The sequence below is a fragment of the Hippoglossus stenolepis genome, chromosome 15 (assembly GCF_022539355.2).
Source record: "Hippoglossus stenolepis isolate QCI-W04-F060 chromosome 15, HSTE1.2, whole genome shotgun sequence".
NCBI classification, from domain to species: Eukaryota; Metazoa; Chordata; class Actinopteri; order Pleuronectiformes; family Pleuronectidae; genus Hippoglossus; species Hippoglossus stenolepis.
In genome coordinates, this window is record NC_061497.1 from 1,770,764 (window position 1) to 1,796,878 (window position 26,115).

The 26,115-nt window shown below is 39.7% G+C and overlaps 1 protein-coding gene across 3 annotated transcripts in view; it reads right to left on the reverse strand.

The window, feature by feature from the left end:
* The window catches only part of opcml (opioid binding protein/cell adhesion molecule-like), a 324,664-nt gene that overhangs the window by 165,078 nt on the left and 133,471 nt on the right, over positions 1–26,115 (reverse strand). The window contains exons 1-2 of one of the 3 annotated variants that reach the window (XM_035178054.2): positions 8,156–8,387; positions 7,697–7,772 (exon numbers count right to left, since the gene is read on the reverse strand). Coding sequence is in view for 2 of the 3 variants with exons in the window: in XM_035178052.2 (XP_035033943.1) it covers positions 7,697–7,854 (158 nt within the window). In the remaining variant the exon portion in view is untranslated. Of the gene's footprint in view, positions 1–7,696; positions 8,388–26,115 lie in introns of those variants that run through there. The other 2 variants (XM_035178053.2, XM_035178052.2) reach the window with 2 other exon arrangements.

The window sequence follows — 26,115 nt, forward strand, 5'->3', positions numbered from 1 at the left end:
ACTTTCTGAAAAGGCTACAATTAAGGGTATAAGCCTTTGTTTAATTTCATTTGACTTGATAACAGCCTTTCAATCATAATACATATCTCCCCCAAACATATCAAGGAACTGTTTACTACTGTAAGTGTTGAGTGCATTTACAATTCAACGAGAGCTGAAACGAAGCTCATTGAAGGCAAGTGCTCCTCATCATAATAAGACATGAATGTGAAGCTGCTTTCAGACATGCACTGAACTCCATAGTTCCTCCGTGCATGTGTGAACACAAATGTACAAATGAGATGCCCCTTTGTCTCTGCAGACTTTCTCCGCCTCACCTCCTAGTATAAAGTCCGTAGAAATCCAGGAGAAATCGATGTGTGCACACAGCAGGGGATCCCCTGCTTGATTCATCCCGAGAGCGGGGGACGTTAATGACACTTCTAAAACTTGACAGACGTAAAACAGAATAAAAAGCGAACTAAAAGAAAACAAAAAAAGAAACCCACGTAGAAGACACCGATGTTGAGAGAGTTTGTGGTGACAAGAGCCGATGACAGTGTAGGGGTGCTGTAAACATGATCATGTGATCTGGGCAGCGGAGTTAAGTCAGTGAAAAAAACTCTTGTTGTGTTGTTCATGTGTAAAAGGTAAACTCTGAAGCCAATTCTCCGGATTTTACCCATGGGTCATGTCTGGAAACAGCTTAAGTGATGTGGGCTTCTAAGGTCTCAGTGGCCTCAATGTGAATATGTATTCATTTGGTACCTTAATATAAATATTCTTTACACATGCATATCAGAGATAATCAAGGTGGTGGAAAAGTCAAACTACAAGAATTAAAGCAGAAATTAATAATTTCTTTCAGTCATGTGGACAGAAGTCCGTTTTATGAGAAGCCCTGAGGTAGTTATGATGGACAACCGTGAAAGTCACTGCATTTTCAGGTGGAAGGAGACAAATCACTAGACCATCACTGACTTTTACACATTTTATGACAATGAGCACTTTTCTACAACCCAGTTTTTGTCTTTCTTAGGTTGGACTCTATTCAATAAATCAGTTTCAAAATAAAAGATGAAGTCATCATGATTCAATATCCAGACAATAATTATCACTAAGCTTGTAAATGGACTATTACTGCCGGTGGTTATTGTACAAAGAACATGCACATATTTCTTGTCCAAAACTGCAGTGATTTCTGCTTCCTAAAGACTCCCCGTGGTGCAGACAGCATTTTCATATACAAAAAATACATTTATAGAAATAAAACTAGATTGTTTTCCTCTTCAATTACAGAGGTATCAAAGGTAACATATTCTTATCATTGGACAATGTTTAGTGGATGGCTCAGGCTCAATCCCCTTACAGGAGTGTAGGCGGCCCGATCCCTAACCCTGACAGCTGTGCTGGCAGTGTATGATTGATGTATGATAGAGAAAGGGCTGCGCACATAAAGACTAGTAGACGGTATATAAACACAGACCCTTTATTTATATTTAACTGCAGTAATAATGCTATACTTTGAAGATAAACAGTCACATGTAGAGTTATAAAGCAGAGGGCAAATCTGCCAAATATTTTTTACAATTAATTAATGAATGTTATTCTATGAAATGTTAATAGATTACAAATTAGAGAAGGAAGTCATCCTTCAAAGATTCCCAGGAGCGCAAGTTTTTCAAATGATCACCCTCATATCGGAGAATGATGCAAGGCATTTCAAACATGATAAAGATACATACTGAATTTTCTAAATTTTGAGTAGTCCAGTAACATTTGAAATCACTGTAACCTGTTCCATCTTTACTCTGATGTGAAACTGACAGTAGGAGAAGCTGCTGACCCTGAATTTGACGCATCAGCCTCTGTCTTCCTCAAATGCTTGCTAAAATCAGTCGACACAGAGCCGTTTGATAACATGATGAAAACCAACTCAATCACTTGCATACCCTCCTGATTGGAAATACTTCTAATTGTACAGCAGACATTTCAACTCACTCCCTTCTTTAGGAAAGGGTTGAGAATTCTGGCGTGACTGCACCTTTTCCCTGTCAGGCAAGCCGTCACTTACCATTCGGCTGTCCATGCTTTGGTTCACAAGGCTAAGACATCACCTCAGCTGCTAATCTGTCGACCTGGGAGACCAGGGCCACAGGGTGCAAAATAATATGGAGCCTGTCAGTTACATAACAGCCACGTCAGTGTCACCAGGGGAAAGGAGCAGCCCTCAGTTAATGCTGACCTCTCCGACAACACATCACTGTATACTACTCCTTATTAGCCGGGTGTCAAAACAAACGTGTCACTAATTTCAACCAAATTTTCAAAACAATCTGAATAAGTATAGAAGAATTTACCCGTCTCAATCCACTACTGTTATGAAAATACCATGAGTTGGTTCATGAAGATGAGCAGTAGGAGGTGCTAATTCAGTCCACGTGTCATTATGCTACAGCAGGAGAAGAGAGTGCAATGAGAGGATGTAATTAAAAGAGAACCAATTAAACCCTGAATGAAGGCTGAATGAACGACGAACGTATTAACGTGATGAAAAGCTTGGTGACAGAGAGCACACTGTGTTTGCTTCTTGTATTCATTCAAGGAACGTTGAGTCCCCTCATTGGTCCACACATGCCTGATGCATTCGTCTGCCATCACTTTTTCTCTACCCTGGGGCACTTAGTCGCATTTGCTTTTTATTAGTACACCAACTTTTTCACCGCTCTTAAGCATAAAAAATTGTTCTGGTAAAAAAAATTTTTATTTCCACTTAGGTTTTTCATGCTCTCAAAAAGAGCTGAATAGAAATGCACTTATTGAGAGTGGAGAGCTAGCGATATTGTAAGACAGCTTTACCTTCATTTAGCCTGAGTAGTAGTTTTTTGCTCTCCTTAAGGACAGTGATTATAGGGAAGACAGTATAAAGAGACTTTTGTCTAGGTAGGGTGTCACTGTCCTGGATGCTAGCAGTGGCTTGCTCAGTAAGGAGGGATACGATACACCACTGGCTGACTGTGGCTGCCAAGCACAGCAGGGCTATTCCCTGCAATCCATTCATGACTTAGCTGTCAAACTGTCAGAGGCTGCAAGGTTAGCAACAGTTAGCACAAAGATACTGGGTTCTCACTGGATGTACAGTAGAGTACAGGTCCAAATAAAATGATGCTGCTGACAGGCCCAGAGACACAGCATTGTTCTAATAAACACAACTGACCATAACCGTGGGTTGGAAGCTAGCAAGGGTTGCTGTCCTTATTGTTGCACTGGTGACTCTCGTTGCTTGTTGCACCCTTCTTGGCAGAGATGAAAGTTGTAGAGGAGAGTGATAGCAAAGCTCCTCACTTGCAGGTGAAAATGTGGTGACACCATGTGTGTCTGCAGCCCTCCACAGGTCAACCAAAGAGTTAGCAGTGACTAGGACTGCAGTGTGGAACAAACAGGGAATCCTCAGTGGGAGAAAAGCAGTGCAAAAATCATTTCAAATCAAATACAAATATAATAAATCAATGTCATGTGAGAAAAATGTTCTCTGCTCTCAAAAATAATCCTCATCTGACGGCATTTTTTTTTGTGAACACATCTCTGCACTGAGAATATTTGCACAACCTTGTAAAACCACTGCCCATTGACTGCTTTGTATATGTGTATATGTAATCACAAATTACTTGCATCTATTCATTTAACAAACAAATTCATTCAAATGAATCAAGAAATCAGACTGTTGTGCATTGTAATTAAATTCCCATAAAAGCTGCTCGTGTGTCTCATTTTAAGTGATTCCATGTGACAGTCGATTCGATCAGAATTATAATTTACAACATTGGTGAAAAAACAGTATGACTAATGCTATTGTACATTAATGGATGGTGAGTGAGGGATTCAATCTCCATGTGCTTAAGCTACTAAGCCTATAAAAAGCATGAACGCCTGCAGTGTTTCTGTGGCTGCTCACAAACATCAGAGGTTGTTAATTACACAGTTTTAAACAAGGTTAGTGTACCTGTATATTGATTTATTCATTTATATAAAACCGGCTAAAGCTGGCTCTATCATCCCTCCACTGCCAGCGCTGCCAACAGGAATGCAGCTTTCTATTGATTGGCAACAGGAATCAACATCCTTTACCTTCAGACCTGCTAATGATAATAACAGTAAGATGGTATAATATCTCACTCACATAACGCAGCAGCACCGCTTTACTTAATGCTTAGTGCCACAAGTCATTTATTGAAATTGGCTGCATTGTACCACCATCACCCCCCAACCTCCCACCTTTCAGCTAATTACAATCACTAAGTTATTGGCAACTGCTACATTGATGCAATTACTGGCAACATTTCGGCCAATCCAAATCAATCACTGTATTCACAAATAGTCAGAATATGAATCATATCACTAGTTCAAGTTGTATTTATTGATCTATCTGCTCTTCCCAAATGTGTCATCATAAAAACAACAGATTCAGGTAAAAAATATATAAAGTTTTATAAAGCAAATTATTTTACTTCATAACAAGATAAGTAGAATATTGTTCTGACAGATCTGATAAACTATCTTTGCAGCAATGTGTTTCCGTGATTCATGGTCCATGTACACAGGTGCATAATATATCCATGTAATAATATATCCGGAAAATGATAGGCATTAATTTATTGTCCCTCTAACATGTGTCACAGAGGAAATGTATGTATTTTTCATTTCTGAAAAAAATAAGTAATACTGCAACAAAAGCTGTGGTGAATGATTCTGCTCGAGTCTCGGTTGCCAGTGGCTTTCTTTATGTGAGAATGATAGTTTGTGTTCCCTTCACTGTCTTAATAACACAGCCCTGAAAAAGTAAAATAACACCTCAGGAACTTTGCCAGCTACAGGAAATCACTCAGATGCAACAATTGTTTATCAGAAACATATTGCCAGCATCATATTACTTTTGTACTTCCCTTAACCTTGGATCTTTTAACCCACAACAAACCAGTGTGAATTGGCTCACAGCACATTTGTCCATCCTGATCGAGATAGAAAAGCTTATTGGGCCAGGTTGGAATGAAACGTGTGTATGAATGTTTGAATCGCTCTTGTTAAGGTAACTACTGTTGACTTGATGTAATCTTCTCAGGTAAGTGTTACAAGTGCGGCAATGTGACATGGTGTTTTCCAAATAGCAATACTACATGTATTAAAGTGATGCTTTTTGGCAAAATACTGGTTCCAAACACAAACATTACAATTTGCAGGGGTACACTGGAAGAAATGTGTTGTATCAGTGCTGCAATTTCACCCATTAAATGTTAAAATAGAAAACAGTTTAGGGCCTGCCAACGTCTAGTCTTCAGATTACTTTGATCCATTCAGAGGTCAACACCCCAGTCATTCTCCTCTCCAAGGCTTCCTGCCCCCTGCCCACCTACCTGAGTCCCAGCCTCACCAACCTGCTGCCCTGACAAGCCTCTGTTTCTCTCTGTCACTTGGGTGAAGAGGGAGCTAGTGAAGCTGCTCACAGGCGAGGCAGCGGGTCCTCACAGCGTCAGCCTCGGGGTGCAGCTAGCTGTCAAATGTGTGGACAATGCTATCATATACCTGCTACACAGGCCTTTATTCCCACCCGCAGAAGCAAAGAAACAGGATGAGAATGATGTCCTTTGATTTCTCTGGTGCTTTCAATGCCATCCAGCCCCTCCTGCTTTGGGAGAAGCTCAGAGCAATGCAGGTGGATAGCACGGTTTCCTGGATTATGGACTGACTGGCTCACTGATGGGCAGCAGTTCATCTTCCTCCAGGACAGTGTAATGAATATACTGTGAAGCAGGAAAGGAGCGCCTAGAGGGACTTCATTGTCAGCTTTGGAGTTTACTCTCAATACCTCTCCCTTTAAGATTCAACCCTGGGTCATGGCAACTCCACAAATTCTTTGATGACTCCTCTATTGTGGGTGCATAGGTTAGGGCAAGGAAAGGAAAGCGTGAGGCTGCAGAGGAAGCCCTGCCAGCAGCCACAGGGGCAACCATCGGCAGGTCTACATCAGCATGACAGAGGAGCAAGGATTGGATTTCAGCCTGTCACCGTCCAGAGTGAGCAGAGTAAAATGGTTTCAGTGGATCCATCTGATTATTTAACAAGTTCTACTAATCAGTGGAGACCAGCACTCATTTGTAATGGCTGAGGCAGAATTAACAAACTGGTGAGGGTAGAGCAGCTGCACCGAGCAGAGGAGAGAAGATTAGAGCTGAACGGATCTCCATCTTGGCCAACACATCCCACTTCCTGTGCGGTGGCCTGGTGCAGCTCCAGCAGCTTGATCACCCTCCGCCTCATCTACACCTGGGGTGCAACAGCAAACTGTTTAGCTGCTCATCTTTGTCAACAGTCATCAGACTGTGCAATGATTCTTGTCCAAATACCTCCAATCTCAGGCGGCACGCAGCCAGCTGAACTCTACTGCCCTGCTCTGACAGCTTAAGGTACTGAATGCACAGCAGGCACATTCCCATTTGAGCCACTGATTAACATGTCTGCTCACGTTGGTATATCATACTGGAGCAAGACTGTCATTCACATCTGTAACATTATGCTGATATGTGTAACTTGTTTAGTATGTGCTGAAAATCCTGGCTTCACATCTTTATTTGCACTTGTTTTCTCTTCATTTCATGTTTTCTGTCTGTAATGCTTATCTTCTGTGTTGGATATTGTTATTTATATTTTTCCTTACTGATTCTCACCACATGTTTTTCCACAGTGACCTCATTCCAATCATCACTAGTTTGTCATGACTACAATATAATAAACCTTAATGAATAGCTGTAATGGATTGAAGGCTTCAAACATTGTGTTACATTAAGCTGAGATTAATATGACTGTACGTGATAACAAAGTCCACAGTAAATGTTTGAATACTGTGTGTGTGTGTGTGTGTGTGTGTGTGTGTGTGTGTGTGTGTGTGTGTGGGTGGAGTGTGGCCCTATCTCACATCATTTCACAGGGATTCTGGGTTGCTAGCACCACACCTGGTCTGTTCTGATGAAATAAATAAATAAAATAAAGTAAAACCACAAAGCCGTTTATAGATGCAACTACATGAACAATCTGAATAAGGAGATAAGAAAAAAAAAGCATTATTGAAGACACCGAAAGAAACTGTGAATACTAAGATTAAACTGGATATGACTGATCATAACAAGCCCTAATAAGGATACCATGGAAACAATGGTGATTAATAGCCCAATAATAATAGCAAACAGGGACTTAAACGATACACACTGCCGGATGTACACCGTACCGAGGCTTCCAAAACATTTCATCAAAGTGTGATGGAGAAAAGCGCAGCCCTGAAAATGAAAGTCATAATTGCATTTGTAGTACACACTCCGATCAATAAGTACACAAACGCTCCGAATGCTGAATTTGAGAATCTCTGCTCTGTGCATCCTCAACAAGACATTAACCAGCGGGATCAATAACATTCAAGGGCAATGAGCAGGGGAGGCTTTACACCGACTTCTGCATGTTAGCCCACAACTTGGAAATGACACATGCAGAATTATTAATAATCCATCAAAACACACACACATGAATTCCTTTTTAAATGGTTTGTTATGACCTTTAGTAACTCTGGAGCGTTATAGTTCATTGGCTTGTGGGGTCGAGACTCAGTCAGTGCTCATGTCGCACGGGGGGATAATATCCGGGCTATAATCAAACACACTTGGAGACTTACTTTAAGACGGCGCTGTCCCCCTGTCTGACGGTGATGTTGTCCTTTAATACAGAATCCCCGCTCCTGGCTGGAACTCCTGCAGGTACAAGGAATAACAATTTAAGTCCGAGGAGCACCAGGCTTTTCCCGGGCACCGCCAAATGGCCACAAATTCCCATGTTTTTTTTTTTCAGTCACTGCGCAACTTCCAGGAAAACTTGAACCGTCTGATATCCCCCCCTTGTTTTTTTTTTGCGCCTTGAGCTGCGCAGCGCAAATCCCACTCCACAAACAAAGATGCGGTGTGTGCGACTGGAACCGCGGTGTGGCTCCAAGTAAACAGGCTTGTTATGAAATACAGTCCGTGTGGATGAATGCAGGGGAGGAGGGGGACGTGTCTTTCCGCCCGTCAGCCGCTCGAGGAAACTGAGTTCGGAGAAGAGAGGAGAGAAGCGCCGTGGCTGAGAGAGAAATGCGCACCGTCCCCTGCGCTTCACACGCTCCTCGCAGCGAAATGGATGCTGTGGCACAGATGCATCAGCCAAGTCTCCCTCTGTCTTTTCCCTTTCTTTCCTCCCGCGGTGTTCTCTTTTCTTTTTTTGTCGTGCGCACTTAAAGCAAGCGGTTGAATCTGCCTCAGTATCTTTCCTTTCGCTAAGTAGGCTAGTGTACAGTTCCTGAAGTCCTCTCTCTCTCTCTCTCTCTCTCTCTCTCTCTCTCTCTCTCTCTCTCTCTCTCTCTCTCTGTGTGTGTGTGTGTGTGTGTGTGTGTGTGTGTGTGTGTGTGTGTGTGTGTGTGTGTGTGTGTGTGTGTGTGTGTGTGTGTGTGTGTGTGTGTGTGTGTGTTATTCACCAGGTAGCATCTCTTGCCTGGACCATATGGCTTTTTTCTTTTCATGAAATGAAACTTAATTCACTTTATTACTGTAAACTATGGTTTAAATAAACATTTCAATATTTACTTAACTGGTGTTATATTTGTCATACATTTCAGACGTTTGTTGACCAAACAGCAACTTTTAAAAATAACAGCTCTGTAATTCTGCTCTGTATAATGAACTGAAGCAGCGTTGCTGTCATGACGGATATCAGCAGACTCCCTTGAATGTCGGATTCAGTCCAATATGTTGAATTAAAATCAATCACATTTTCAAAATGATCTAGCAGGTCAGTTTTGACTACTGGGCCAGTTGTCGACCACTCAAGGATGTAGAAGATGACCAGTTCAACTTGGTCCATAGACTGACTGTTGAGCCCCACCTGACAGTTAAACCCCGCCCCTACTGACTGCAGCGCTGTTTATTGGTTTATTCAAAACGTATTGCGAGTCCAAATCGTAAATCCGACCCTGCACTTCCTTGGGCAATTTAAAATAATCATGCAAATGTGAACCTGAGAAGTTGCGTTCCACATATAGACAGACATTTTTGTAATTAGTAGGTAGATTTCCTCCTACAGAGAGCACCCATGCAAAACACAGGATCCTCGCTGCTGGTTTAGTTTTCACTGGTGTAAGTCTGCACAGTTCACAGATGGTCGGACTTGTGAAAAGAATATTCACTCACACTAATTTGGATCAAATGTAGAGGGAGGCTGGAGGTTAGTAAATAATTTGAATAATTCTTTAATATCTCAATAATTGAATTGACTTGTAATGACAGCATTCATAGAACACTTGAAACACGTTTTTTGTTGATGTGCCTGAGGTCCAAAGGACAGAGTCCCTTCAAATTGGGAATCCTGTGTGCATTTATTTGGCAACCATGACATGAAACATGTCAAGGATCCCTTACAGTGAACTGAACTGCAGGGAAACTATTCATCAGCTAAAGTGTATAAATTCAGGTGTCCTTACAATCGTCATCAAGGCTGAAGTATGGCACCAGATAAACCAGATAAAAGTTGCATGGAAGCTCAAAACAACATTTCATCCTTCATATGTAAAATTTGTATTATTTTGTAGATGTGTATATATTTTTTAAATTACATATAAATCCTGACTGTAGATCTGTGTACCTCTTTCTTTCATTAACAAAAAATACATTTAGAGTTAAGAACCCTCACATGACATCACATACTTTATATTCTTTAGTCTTTAATTAAAAACTACATAACCAACAAAAAGGCAGAAGCTGAACTCTTGATTTGAAAAGTCGTTTTTCCTGTCGTCTATTCTATCCCTGTGGCTTTTTGTTGTAAAAGTTGAACACCTGTAACTATTTCTAACTCGTTTGAAAGGCTCCTGGGTGTCCTTGAGCCTTGTGTCTGTAAAGTGTCATGTTTTTTTATACAAATTCAGTTGGTGGATGATTTGAATTTTGTACTTTTTCAGTTCATGTGCTTGATGATTGGGTTTAGGAGAGGAGATAACTTTAAGAGAAAGAGCGAACTCCACCAAACCACATTCTCTCTGTTTGCTGATGCTTCTCCCCACCCGTATCTGTATGCATGGAGGAGATGCCGGCTACCTTGGAAGAGAGTGGCACTTTGCTGCACGGCTAACAGCAGCACTCAGAATTTCCACGACAGCTTCTGAGACTCATGTGGAGATTGAGCAGGATAATTTCTTTACCTTAACGTCAATTTGGCAAGCTGTTAAGTTTTTGGACAGGAGGGAACGGATGACAAAGCTCTGACAGCTTTGGATGCCACTGCTGAGGAAAGATACAAGTAGACACATGGCATTGTTCTTGGCTGGTATCAAATGTTTGCGCAAGTGTGAAAGTATTGATGGCTCGTGTTCGCAGGCGACAGTCTGTTGTGTGTTCATCAATCTTTTCTCACACACAACTGACTTCACAATAAACGCCATTGTCTTTAGGATAAACACACTAAGTGCACTGAACCCCACAGTGACATAAAACTGTTTCATCCTTTAGCAGGTGTGATGCTTTATCTGGAATGTATTGCTTACTTTCTGGTAGCTGCAACAGTAGGGCTTGAGTTAACATTCAAAATAATATATATTTTGCACACTTTTCTGTGGGTATTTGCAATTTTCACCATTTGAAGCAGCTGAATACATCATGACCCTGGTTAAAATTCCAGAAGTGATGATAATTTAGGCAAAAACCTGGGATAAACACTTTTGATATTAGCAATCAGAAGCCCATTCCATTTACCAAAGTGTTGTTCAGTTTATAGGTAGGCTGTTATTGTGGAATTATAATGATGTCCTGTGCTGGTAAAATTGGGCAAAGATAAGACTTAATTAAAATTATATCTGCCTGGGATGCAACACAAGTCCTGACTATGTGCACATTTTAATGGTTTTTAAATTAAAACCCCTCCCTGACCTCAGCAAAATCTAAGATATGTGGTCTTAATTAGAGTCAAGGGTACAGGGTAAGGGGGTGGGCTGAGGCTCTTGTTCACAGATACCCCCTCAGTCAATTAGAGCTGCAACATTTGGTCACATGACGTCATTTAACACCTTGGTTGCTTCTGCTGTCGATATTCCTTGAGCATAAAGAGGCTTTGATAACAACACCATCAAGAGCAATCCCAGGAATGTGCAACTGTTTTCAGCAATCAGCTCTACAAGCTGCTGTTCTGAGGATAAAATAAGATCGCAATCCATTTCAATCCATGTCATGTACATTATGTTTTTGACCCCCATTGTTCTACTTTACACCAGGTGAGCACATCCGATGACCTTGCCAAGGCTACACCTCGAGCGAGGGTGCCAAGCATGCAGAAATGACAAATTGGAATGCCATTGTTTGTTGCACGCTCCACATGAATCATTCTTGATGTATCACACAAACAGTGACAGAGGCAGAGGAAAAGGGGGGAAAAACGTAAACTGTGCAGCCTAAATCAACTAGCCATGGTCTGAAATATGGGGTGGAGGTATTGATTTTAACATGCTCAAATGAACAAAGCCATTTTACTTTAAATTAACATCTTTTTGATTGGTTTCAGCAACATACAGTCTAGCTCTTCCTGGTAGATTGTGTTTCTCATTTATTTCACTTATACATGCAATGACATTCACATAATTTCCTGCTGCGACACATCAACACAAGACCCTGGGTGGTTTATTCAAACAATCCACGCTAATCTTCATTCATATCATGCAAGGATGGGCAGAGCTCACAGACAATGGACCGGCGTCTGACCAAAGCAAGCTAATACCCAAACATGGGTGGACTGAATAAAGAGCGCTCACTCTGTGGACTCAGTCATGTGCAGAAGCTGAGATTCTACTGACACACTAACACTAAAGTTAACTTTTATAACGATCACAAGATAAGGAGAATAGCAGTGATAAGATTTCCAACACTATAAGAACATTTTTATAAAATAACAATTGTAGTGTCACACAGCTCCAGCTCCACACTATTTACCACATAACTTGCAATACCTGGTATAACATACACACCAACACACACACACACTTACTCATACATTTTGTAGTGTGATTTACCAAAATTCAAATGGACTCTTCTCTCATTTTTGTCAGTGCAATTTGAATGTGTTATGTGCAATCCATTTCACAGTATATATACTTACACTTTACATATTCTGTTTACACTGTAAATATTAGTTTTATTCCATTTATGTTTTTCTATATTTTTATGTTCCCTTACTTACTACTTGACCCAAAACACAAGAGATGCAACAATAATTGCTCATTTTAACATTTAAGAAAATACAAACAAGTCACTTTGGTAATTATTGTTTAACAGTAGCATTTCATGGTCTTTGTTCCAATTCTGTAGTAAACTACTTTGATATATTTGATTTGATTTTCTTTGAAAAAATGATATGTTTGCTTTTCTGTTCATTCATAAGCAATACGTGGCTTTTCAATGTTAGTTAATGATTTTAAACACAGATCCAATTTGACACACAAACACTGAGGCCTGATTTTAATCCTGGTGTAAAGCGCAGCACAAATGTCTTTGCTAGTTTTTGACGTCCACAGTTAAATAGCAAATGTAAGCTACCTGCATCCACATCCGCACCCATTGGTGTGTTGGTCCTAAAAGGAGGTGTGGTCAGGTGCATTGTTGGTGCATTGTTATCTTGAGGCAAGAAGATGACTGCATATTGATGCATAAACCTGGTCTGCAGTCAGTGGTTTAGGATTTCACTTTCACCATTTGAAGGGTGCATTATCAACATAGTAATATGCACCTACACAGGCAAGTGCACACCGATGATCTGCTCGTGTGCAAAGTTTCCTCTTGCAGAGGAGTCCTCTTGTACTACCTGGCAAATCCACCCTTCTGTCACCATGCCACACAGGTGCAAGTGCATGTTGCTTTTAAGTGGAACAGCAGATGGCACTCTGAGTAAAGTACAACCCTTTTCAACCATGACCCTAAATGTACAAGCTGCAACTAAGACTGATAAGCAAAAACTAATACAAATGTTTTGCAGTTTTTCATATTGCAGGACATGTGATTAGTCTGGTTTGCACTACTCAACTGATTCTGCTCTCTCTTGTAGAGCAGCTGTAGGGGCAGACTTCTCATGAAGTGTCTTTTGTGATTTCTAATGTTTTGTTGGCATCAACCCAACCAGTGGCTCCAAGACTGCAAAGTTGGTCAGCCAAAGAAATGGGAAGGTGAAGAAGAAGAACGACTCAATCAGTCGTCACGCCTCCCCCAGTCGATAAATGGAGTCTTTCAGCAACTGAATGATGATGAATTTCGAATTAACAACATTAATTAACAGTAAGCGTGGTCTCATTCAGAACACTTCACAATAAAGCTGCTCATGTAAAATAAATAAATAAACTGTGAAAAAATTGTTTCCACCAACTTATAGTAAAGTAAGAATATGAATGACACAATTTGCCAGTAATTAGCTCCTTTTTCGACAGTAATTAACAACAACTTTACAATAGCTGACTTTATTGAGTATTCTTTTTATGACAGGAATTTACTGTAAACTCCATGGTCTGTTGTCTGATGGACACATTGTTTTTTTCCTGAACACAATAGTAACTTGGTTCAGGTCAGCTTAATACTTGTAGGAGCTTAAGTGCACCTGGCATGGGGAGGTGCACATGATTCCATCTTTGATCTCAGATAACTACATCTGCCTCAGTCTTGACTTACCAGACAGCTTTAATCAAACGCCTTAGCTGCAGTCACAGCATGTGGAGAAAAAAAGGTGTTTATATCAGCACTCAGGCTTTGAAATGTGAGGTTGGTCCTTCTCTTCTCTCAGGTGTTGTGCTGGTTTTTGTCACATCTGAACCAATCCCAGCACTCCCTTCTTCCCTCCCTGCTAATGCAGTGTGATGTGTGGCAAAGTCATCCAATGAATGCACGTTGCGAGGGCATGAATTATTTAACAAGCTGGTACCGTTAAATGGTTTGAATGTTCAGACATCCTGTGTTATCAATAGGTGCAATACCGACTGTAATCCCAGCAGGGATACATTCAGCAGACATGCTGATACACTATCAGAGGCCCCTCCTCTGACCTCCTCATGACATTGCTGGGAACATGTGTGAGAGTTAAAAGTGTGAACACAAAGATACATTGATATGGTAAATCTAAGAAGGGATCTTGAGTTCTAATTTATTCTTATTTTTTCCTCTCGTCCAATCCGTCAATATTCCAACCTTTTTTTTAAACTATTGACTACAAGTAATGAACATAAAAACTGCCTGAAGGTCAAAGCTAAATCCCCCTGCATTAAGGCATTCAGCTTAGATGAGAGCCTAGAAAGTATGAAAGCCTTCAACAATAACTCAGAGCGTGTGTGTCTCTACAGCCACTGGCACATTTACACTCAAAGCACAAGAGACTTTGAATTTGAACTCTTTGTCTTTACACTCTACATTTAAAATCTTGCTGTAGTGTGAAGAATCTCTGTTTGTATAGATGTAATTGGACTATCTCAAGGGCTGTATATCTAATCATCTTCAACCTTGGCAGGTGTTCTGCTGGGAGCCCACGGAAGTGCAGTGGTGAATTTGGTGCAATTTGAATGAACAGGCCAGCACTACTCTGTGAAGTGACATAATCTGACACTGGTGCATCGCAAATATGGCTGCGCCTGGTTCAAAACAGTCCTTCCATGGGTCCAAGCATCATTCCTCCAGATGACAAAGTGAAAAAAAACTGCCCCTCGATCATCTAAAGCAGGGGTCAGTCTGTCCTATTCATTTCAGACGTTTAACCGATAAACCATTGAGAATTGTCACATTTTGACAGAGCACTTCTTATTTAACTGGCACCTAGCCTTTCCAGCATTGGATTTCCATTTCAAGAAACTCACAGACCAATTGCATGCATTGTAAATGATCTCATGTGACGTCAATCTCAGCCAATCAAATCAATGAATTATGATTATGATGGTTACACAACTGTTACTGGTCTCTTTCTGCTAGAAGTTACTTCCAGTTAATGAGGGAGTTTTTTTCTCTCCACAGATGCCTAAGTGCTTCTCATTGTGGGTACTGCTGGGTATTCTCTATCATTTTTATTTCATTTCTATGTAAAGTGCCTTGAGATAATGTATATTGTAATTTGGCGCTATACATATACAATTGAACATGTAGCCTTCTGACTGGTGATGGTGGGTGAATTACATGGAAAAGTAGATAGTAATAAGTGAGTCAGAAAAAAGTAAGAAAAGTAACTTCACATGGCATGCTGGCGAGAGAAAGCAGCGAAGGCAGAGTCATTTATTCTAAAACAAACAACACTACACACTGAAACAACACACAACACCGACACTACACCAGCCTAGATTTAAAATCCTGGCAGGACAAGCTACTGTCTCACTGAACAAGAAAAGCAGGGGTGGGATATTGGAGGAATAGAAAGAAAGAGAAAAGCAGCTTCATTCACTCACTTGATGCTCATTTTTAAAAGCTTTATTTTATGTAATTTATTTTTAGTTGACATGAGAAAGAACATTTATTTCTCTCATTTATAATCCCACCATGTCAATGTGAAAAGTGACAATAAATACTGTTGAAATATTATTGCAGTAAGTTGTTGGCTACACACAGATGTTGATACGTCTATTCATTCAATATATATTACACTGATTGATAACACTAGCTACACATTATAATGTTCCAGACATTTGCTTGAGGAAATGTTCTCAATTTGGACCTGTTTAAATTTCAATAGCCCTGATCTAAAGTGTGGGAGTATTTTAGACAGAGACCATCAGTGTGGTGTGCAGGAAGCTCTGCACACTGGAAATGTCTTGTCACAGCATCATATATCAGGATCATCAACACAGGGAACATGCCTCTGTTAGTGGTACTCACCTATAACTGCTTTTCTAAATGTTTCTTAATATGCCCCATGAGTGTATCTGCTCTGCTGGTGTAATGATATGTTATGTGACACTATGTGTCACCTTAAGTTGTTATACGGCCATTTTATATTTTCATTTAACGGCCATGTGTGCAGAGAAACCGCATTTCACTGTTGTTATAGTCTGTAAATCGTTTCGGTGTTAAGTTGTTTCTAAGATCATTTCTCAAAAAGACGCAACCGGCAACACCAAAGGCCAAACAAACGGCCCATTTAAAACAGGCATTCTCAATACAGGCAATGCACACATCTATTTCTCTGTACCCCAAAAAATAAGATGGTTGCTCTGCAAATGGTTTGGATAAAGACAGCTTTGAGAACAACAGATACCTTAGGGGGGGGTTTTGGAGCGTGATAGTACAATGAGATAAGACTAATGAGGAGCGAAATGATCTAGCAGTGTTTAGTTATCTTAACAACACACAGTTATTACCTCCTCTGTTAACAAACAGAAGTAACTTTTATTTATTTATTTTGAATCCAATATTATGGGTCATTTACACAAAGTTTCATTAGCAGGAAGTCACTCTGATAACTGTATCAATCAGCACAGTCCCAGTGTTGTTCTCAGAGACAGAGCCTGTGTTTATCCAGGGCGAAGTGGAACGGGTGCCATCTCAGCCCTAATGTCACTATCATCAACGTTAAATAGTTAATTTGTATGTATGTAAATATAATAGTCTTTAACCTTCAGGTTATAAACAATTTAGATGGTGACAATAACAGTGTCCAATCTGAAGTGAAAGGGGCGGCACCCATGCTTTTTTAGGCAGGAAGTGTCATCCCAGAGATGGATTTTGCTCACTTCAAGGTGAATGCATCAGACAGAGCAATTTCCATTCAAATATTAGTCAAATGGAACTAATACCTCGAGAGAGAGAAAGAATCAACAACTCAGATCATATTTGACACTGACATATGGATGGTGGTTTGGGAAAGCTGGGAATTCTGGGGGATTTAAAGAGAGGTTACGCTCAATTTCAGATAGTTAATCATCCAATTTCCACATCAGCAGCAGTCAATCAGAGAGCGGTACCGATGATGAGCTATTTTTCAGGGCCTTTCTGGTTTCCATATAGGTGGGAATTTGCCAATGCGGTATATAACCCCATGAGGATTTAGAAATAAAGTCCAAACTGTGAGACTGTTCAGGCCTGGATGATACAGAGAGAGAAGTGTTTTCTCCCTGAGTTTAGCTGATGTCCTTGGTAGCCACAAGCAACTACACTATCGTAGACCTCTGCATATTCAAAATGTTAATGATGGCCCTTATTTGCAATTCGCAACCGCCTGAGATACTTTTTTTTTTTCAAAAATACTAACAGTGCTAATGGTATTTTGTGTCTAGAATGTGTGTAAATTAGAGTTTTGCCACAAAATAATGTGCAGAAGATTCCAAATACTGCGTTATCAGTGTCTCCAGTTCTGTGTCAGTGTTTATTGACTTTTGTTTACATGTCATATTGCCCCCTTTTTTCCTCCACCATATCTTATATAGGCAACATGTCAGAAAAAGACATCTTTAAAAAACGTGCGGATGATAATATCCTTGTTGCAAAGATATGCAGAAAGAAAGGTGTATGAGGTAAAGGCAGTGAGATACAAGGCTGCTCAGTGTTGCTATTGATTTATCTTCTAAAACACAGTCCAGACAGCATCATGTCTGTTTCAAGAAGGTGTGAACTTAAATATCCAGTTTCTGAAAGAGTCAGCCCAAACTTAAAGCTATTTACATTCTGTCTGAGTTGGAAATGAATTACCAACGTTAACAAATTGGCTGTAAAGCCACTCTCGATAAATCCCTCTCTAATAAATAAAAATTGCTTGGGGTGTAATAATACAATTTGCTGGGTAAAATTAAGTTCATGGTGATGCCAGATGAATGTTTTTTTTTGAGAGTGGAAATCAACTCATGTTGGTTAAATTAATTGGTTATGGTCAATTAGCTGTGTCAAAATCTCACTTAGCCAAAAAGTAAGACAGTAAAATCAACTCAATTTATTTTCTCATTGCAGTAAACCATCTTCTATCTCTCACTCAAACCCTAAAAAACACTGAGTTGAAAACTACCCTAACTGGCTTAATAACTATCAAACCAACCACATGATGGGGTTGTGGCACAGTTGATGGGTTTGTCAGTCAACCGAGCAAGATATAAATATTCTATACAAACGTTGGTTCATGTTAACTCAAACACTGGTTTAAGTCTACTTCATTAATAGGTTATTATAATTTTGATGTTTTGTTAAAATATAATATACCTTTTAAATCGGTTTCATCATATTTTTACTTGCAACTACATTTTATGTAGTTTCTTAAATGGGATAGGTTTTAACTATGTTGCCTAAGATAGTAGCATTTTAATTTAAAAAGGCATAGAGGTAATGATGTCTGATCTACTGAGCGGGCCACATGGCTTGTAGCCAGGCAGTAGCCACATTTATCTTCAGCTTATTTTTTTATGTATTTTGTGAAGCACTTTGTACCCTTGTTTAGATAAGTGCTACAAAGTTATTATTATTATACAAGTCACATTCACCCATTCTATCACACATCATTCACACACAGCACAGCTGTCAGGGGCAATCCGGTGTTTAATGTCCAGGGCTGACCCAATAGCTAAACCAGCAGCTGGCTTAAGCTACACAAAGCTACCCAACTCCCAATAAATAACCCCAAAACAAAAAACTGGTTAAACCCCACATTTGGGTAGAAAAAAAAACTTTATTTTTCTGTGTGTATTTAGGGTGGGTGGTAAACCAATGTCATAGCCATCACATCATGGTGCGTGATAGAGCACCATTATGTTGTACAATACCTTCATTGATGTGAGAAATCAACAGCCTAATTATAAAAATAAAACATTGCTGAGTTAGTCTGAATATTTGTCCTTATACAATAAATATTTTGCTAATTAAAAAGTAAAACTTAGTATATCAGCCTGTCACACTCTGCCGTCATGCAAGGGGCGTGGTGAAAAGGGAGCAGCTAAACTGATTAAATTAAGTATGGTGAGGTTGTGTCAAAAGCAGCTTCTTAAACTTAAAGAGATGAATGGAGTGTTGGAACCAGATGGGAACACCACAGCAGCCACAGGAGACAAAACAAAAAAGAGGGCACCTCTATTGGCTCAGTTTTACAAACTTTTAGTGCAAAATAAAGTATTATCAATAAAGTGTGGCTTTTTTGTGTGTTACTCTGTCTCGTATGCATTTGTTATAGTAACCATGACAACAAATGTCCTTATTGTGAAGAAGCACTTGTTTTTACTCAAAACCAAAATCTTGTTCAAAACCTAACCAAATAGTTTTTGAGCCTGAACAAAACCAAACTACAACCACTCAACTTTTTTTGTTATCATGATGATGAATGTCTGGTATGCCTGATGCTTGTTTGTATTGCTGAGTGCGTTACCAAGACAGCAAAGGAACTTTGGTATGACTCTTATGTGTTATAACACTCTGGCCTTTCTTATTGTGTTGTCAAACCTCTTGTGGGAGGATATTTAAGTGTTGTTCAGCTCAAATAATGAGCTGAAACTATGAATGCTGTTAAATGCCCATAGTGCTGTTGTAGTAAAGTTTCACTGTAGGGGCCATAAAGTGAATAAACACGTTTGCAAAATTGAAAAATTACCTATTTGTGAGTCATGGCCACATCTTCCTCAGTTCACATTTTTCAGTTGGAGAATTCAAACTGTATTTGTATTGAATCACCCCTTTGAGCTTCACCTTAAACTGCAGACAGGGGGGGAACCTGAACAGCCCTCCACTAAGTATGTCTTTCCAAGTTTGCTCCCCCATTTTGAAATATATCCAGGTGGCAATAAATAGTAACAATAATAAGCGTCCAGTGTATTAACCCATCGATCTGCATTTTACCATGTCACCTGACTTCCTCCCTTCCTCCTCTGATGTCGCTATAACTATTACAGCCGTTGGAGGTCACCTAAAAATAAAACCTATGGGTCAAAATACACTGTTGCACAGACGACCTATGGGCTCTTTTTACAGGACAGCTTCAGTAGTGCAGCAGTACATCGTGTTTCAGAGCTGGGAAATGATAAATTATCTCTTACAACAGTTAAACACATTAAGTAATTTTACTGAGAAACTGAGACTTTGTTTAAGAACTGAGATCATATTCCTGCTTTTTACCAATTTCCTTATTTAATTATCCTAACTCAATAATAAGATGATTGCCTCCCTGCATGTGTCACAACAACTCCAGCAAATGGCTCATTGGGGCATTTTGTTCTGCCAGAGCTGTTTTCTTTGGCCAACCAATTTCTGCGCTCACTATATAAAAGTCTGGAGGGCACAATTACTACTGGCAATGGAAAGGAAAATGTTGGCATTGAAAAGAAAAATGAGGTATAATCTTACTCATTTTTCTTATCAGTGGAAGTCCAAGAAGCCTGAGAGGGTACAGTATTTCCCCAGATAAAGGCCCTAACGATATTCCACTCACACAAACAGCGCTACACAAGTACATACCAGTCTACGCTATCTCCTCTTGGTAATCCCTATAGGTTTGTCAAGAAGGCCAAATAGATTCTCCTTTCCATCAGCTGGATTTGGCCCGCTGTAAAGATGACTCGTATTTTATTGTGATTATTTTTATGTATTATGTCATCGTCGTCTTTCTTCCTCTCACGGTAGTAAAAGGTACTCACAGATAAGACAGTGCAGGTCCAGTGATTGAAGACATTTGCAATGGCTTGACTCGATTAATTCCACACACTAGATCTTAATTAACGCAGCATAACCATACAGATGATTTGTGTGCCGATGGGATTTAGTCAATGGGGATGATTGCTTGAAGTAGATATGCTCATTCAATATTCATTATCTCCCTGTCCCATTTGCTCACAGGGCAGAGCAGGTCCTTCCCAAGATCAAGATATCTTCCTTATGTTTACAAATGCATAAAGAGTTCAATTTGAAGCCTTCATGTTAAATTAATTCTATCAAAAGGCTAAGCTATTTTAGAATTATAATCAGTCGTGAAATGTATTCTCCCAGCTGCATTAAACTAGTGTTAACCTTCCCTGCGAATCAAACATGCAATAAACACATTCAGCTGTTTATTTAGCACTGTGAAAATTGCTCTTGAAAGCTCCGATTCTTTCCTGGGTCTCACGTGTCTGATTTCGGGGCCAGTGTGTTTGCACCAAATGGCATTACAGAGCTAAGAATGCAATGCGGCGGCTTCCATTTTCAGCGCGTCTGTAGCAAAGATGAGTGAAAAGGCTGGGAGGAAGGATTTATTATCCTTATCAAAAGGCACAGAGAAGACAAATATAAACCATTCTTCTGCTCTTGGCCCCTTAGCACAAAGCCCTGGGGAGTGGCATGAAGACAGCTCAAATGTGGTATTTAAAATTGTGTTGAAGGGAAACGCCACTGTGTTGCACAAACCCATAATAATATGATCAGGAGTGCAGCATAATAGGCTCTTCTCCAAACATGCTATTGTTTCCTTCATATCTGCCCAGACAAACTCCATAGTGGAACACTGTGGCCCTGAATATTGTTACCTCCTCTCTTCTGCTCTGCTCTGTTTGCACTGTCTTGGTTTTCATTATTCTGCTTGCTTACAGGGTTGAACGGTTGTAAAGCAGGCGTTCTGAACCAGAACAAACATGGAAACGGAAGATCATCTGAGCCCATTGGGGATGATTCACTGATTTGCATCAGTGCCCCAGAATAAGAGTTCTCAACGCTATTGCTCCGATTAAAAGAATATGCTGGATGTAATTTGGGATGAACTTGGGTTTCATTTTTTCTACGATCCTGGCATATGTAAAATCTGATTTATTTATAAATAATTATAATAAAGGCCCTAGGACTATTATTTGACTTTATAATTTTATATTCAGATTTACTCCTCCTCTCCTTATCACCACAGTGGCCAGTTCTTGTTACATCTTTCGTCCAAGTCTCTATGAGTTGGATTTATGTCCAGGTGAGCAACACATTATCATGGAGGAGGTAGAGTTCCATCCAGTTGTGACTAGTAAAATATCACTTGGGATTTCTTCAAGAGAGTCTGAAAGTTGGACAATTTGCAAACAGTGAGCAAAATATGCTGCAATTCATGTAGAAACAGAACTGCTGAGTTATGCTGTCTGCTGAAAGTGTAAAACCCATTATTCACTATGTCTCAATGTTAATCCTGAGCATTCTCAAATTGTTTATCGAATTGGACTGTGACTGGAAACAGAACAGGAACAAACAGCTGGTTTAGAGGTTCAGACCTGGTTTTCTTTATTTCTTTTGTCAGAGCCTTTTTTTGCACTTGAGAAAAGTTTATGAAAAGGGACCAGGGTTTTTTTAGAAGTCCCCCCAAAACATACAGCATAAGTGTACAGCATAAAGTATTAGGACCAAGCATACAAGAATAAAGTCAGCTTCTCTGTTCCACCAAATCCAGTTACAGTAGAATAGTTGCATCCTTTCTCAAAATTATCATTGTTGAGAATACTCATCTTTTACTCTAACATCATTCTATATAAGTGAAATTCTTACTGTATTAATACAGTAATGTATAATTTGTACCGAGAAAATTTATATGTGAAGTTAAATTGTCTTTTTTTAATCAATTTATGATTTGGTGTTAGCTTAAGAGGAACCACAGAAATAAAACCAAACTCTCTGTACCATGAATTTCATAGCATCTTAATTTTTACATCACATCGTAATGGGTGGAATCAAACTGCACTGTCACATAGAATGGTAGTAGTTGTAGAAAAATATCATGAAATAGCTTTGTAGAAATTTTTCTGAATAAATGAACACATATATCGTCAGACTGAACCATAGTGTAATAATACTTTGTTAGGATCTGCAGTTCTTGTCCCTCCTTTTCTTCTTGTTCCTTGTTCTCCCTTCCTACAGGAGTGTGTCCTGTCTGTCCGTCCCCCTGTCTGTGGGTGTGTGCTGCTACAGGGCGTGGCTGACAGGTCTGCTCCATCCTGCCTCCTCCTCACCTAATCAGTCCGGTTGCCAATCATCATTCAATCAAAGCCCACTGCTGCCATGAGCCCCGGCTCTGCACCTAGTATTCGTCAAACGTCCATTTAACCCAGTGGTAACTACTGAGACTAATGTTCCTGCCATTTTGCCTTTTTGATCGTGATTTTTGCCTGCTATCCTGATTCATGTCTGTTTTTTTGTGTCTCAGGTTCATTCATTCCATCCGTCTTGATCTTATAAAATGGCAAATGTGGCCCAAATATACCAGATCAATATGGGCCCTTTTTGGCAAACATGCAGCATTCTCTGCCAAGATGTAATCTGGATGTGAATACCAAGTGGCCCATGAGGTAAATGGTGAATATGGCCTTAATAGCACAAAACTAATGCAGGCCACCTTTGGTACCTTCTGTTGACATGCAGTACTGCCATGGCTTACTTGTGGGCCAGATCTGGTAAACAGGAGCGGACTGACGAAATTCCATTATTCCATGTGAGCCGGATGTGGGATGTGGGGTTCCATCTGGGTTGGATTCATCACCTGCTTTTTCCATTGTTCATTCTAATAGTCATTGAATCTCTGTTAAAGTCACACTCTGTTTAACTTTATCAGTAAAGTTTAGCGTTTGGCTCCAGTTCTTGTGTTACAAAACTTTATCCTTAGGGCGACACAAAAGGCTTTTACCTTAAAGTGACGATTTAGTCACTCATGATATAATGGAAGTTGCTTATGAATGCTGCTTTCTTATTTCAAAGATGAAAAGATAAAAAAACTGTTTAAAACTGAGTTGTATGACTTCATATTCATATTACTGTACAAGTAATACAAATTTAAAATTAAAAACTTGTTTTGAAACCCTCAAAATATATGACAGCAAAAACATACAATGTATCATTAAATCTGCATTCAATCAATAAATGGCTGGTTTATCTTTAAGAAAATCATTTATATAAACCAGGTAAAGGGATTTACTGCACATGCAAGTTTCCAACAACAAGCCTGTACACGTCGGTAATGGTCAGAATTATTTATGACTGCTGGGATGCTAATTGACTAGACTAAGAATTTACAGCCTGTGAGCCATAAATGTTTGGGTAAATTAATCCAGACGTTGAGATGTGTCAGTGGGTGAGGGAAAATGTTTAATGATTTTCTAATGACATATGCTCTGTGAAGCAGATAAATAAACCTTTCAAAAATAATATTTTGGGATCTCCAGGTAGGCCGAGGATGTATTCATCTGTAGTAGTTGAGGTATTTTAGCCTGGACTAATGTGGTGGTGTGACCAAAAGTTATAATGACTGACACTGTGGGAAATAAATAAAGTAGGCTGTATAGTTTATATAAATGCACTTTCTGGGAAAAAATATATAAGAGAATATTAATACTTTCTGTGAGATCTAAGATATGCTCTGCTGTTGAGTGTCAAATCAAGCAGGGTTCCTTTTGTAGCTTAGTTACATGTGCTGCAGGATAAGTTGTGTGTCCACAAAAAGAATCTGTCGAGCTGCATCGCTGGCCTCTTTGAGTAATGACCATATGTAAAACTTTGTTAGCGGAATGTCAGTAAAATATTGGGGCAGTTTGGATAAACAGATTGCAGAGGCAGTGTGAGCTGATCCAGGGCTCTTTGAAAGGCTCAGACAGCTCTCCAAATACAACTTGATAGATGGCCATGCACTTGGCTGTCAGTGCTACTTGCTTTAACGGCCACTGTGTGCAGTGATTTGAGGTTATAACACTGACTTCAAATATTGTTATGATGCAGGCTAGTGATACTTCATATGATTTTGAAATGTCTGCAGTTTTGTGTTTGAAAATATCTTGGCTGTATCCGAAGACTTCTAACATACAGATGTGGTGAATTTATAAGAACAGTCTGGACGTTCTTCAGCTATGACTCTCTCACACCCATTGGAAGTCTATTAAACTCTCTACCTGCCAGGAGGCTCACACACTTGTGTTTTTCACCAAATATTTGCATGTGCCAATAACAGCATCTCCTTTTGTGAACGGCGTCCTTGCTTTGGTTACTTTTACTTTTCAGCCAAATCAGTGGAGGTCGGGGGATAACAACAAAACAGACATTGCAGTGATGTTTTTGGTCTCTCACTTTTTGATGCTGTTACATTGCCGACATTCTTTTCTAAATTGTCATCTTCTGCCCACAATCCTCACTAATTTCAACTCCACGCTCAGTTGAAAGTGATTTCTATGCAGTATTCACAGCACAAAACATGTGACATTTCCTTATCGTGATTTGGATGACACAATATGATACAATGGAAATGGGTTCTGATGGACGGATCTGTATACCAGAGCTGGTTTTAATCCAGGCAGAAATTACTGAAATCTAGTAAACTCCTAATTATATTACTTATAGCTGTCAGTGACTCATTGGTTCCGTGTCTCATGCTTCATCAAGACAACAGTCCTACCATAACTTTAACCAAGTACTGAGAGTGCCTGAAAACAAATCATGCTTTAGCAGGCAGATATTGTATATTTCAGCACTGTCTTCTGCCTTTATTTATTTGGATGCAGACAGCGTAGAAGAAAAGGAAAGGCTGGGGACAGAGAGAGGACAACATGCAGCAAAGGCCCCACGCTGGACTCGAACTCAGGCCACTACAGTCAGGACTGTGCCTGAACTTGTGGCACGTGCTGTGCCAGGTGAACCACCAGGGAACTCTATGGATATGTATTGTATTCCAAAATCAGATAACACAGGAAAACTAATAAAATGCACTGCCATTGAATGTTCTTCACATACTTCCTGTAAAGATATTTTTCGACTTGAAAGATAAGTAAAAAGCATTTCTTCATTGTGTTGATAAAAAGAAAAAAATCATTCGGGTGGAATTATCTTTCTCTCAAAACACATCCAGACCAGCAGTATATAAAAGCAATTTCTAGAAGACAGTTTCTATTTTACAGTTCAACAGATGAACAGAGTGGAGAGCCTGTGAAACTATGGTGCTGATCATGTCAGGTCATTTTCAGGAGTAGGAGTTGCAGGTGGCTTTTGTCAGACATGCAAACTTAAAATGAACAAGTGAATAAATCACTGACACCACTGTATTTCTGTTTCTATCAGACCGCACCCTATTCCCTTATTATTATTTTGAAATAGGCAGGAGAAGAACAACAATGCCTTAAGTTGT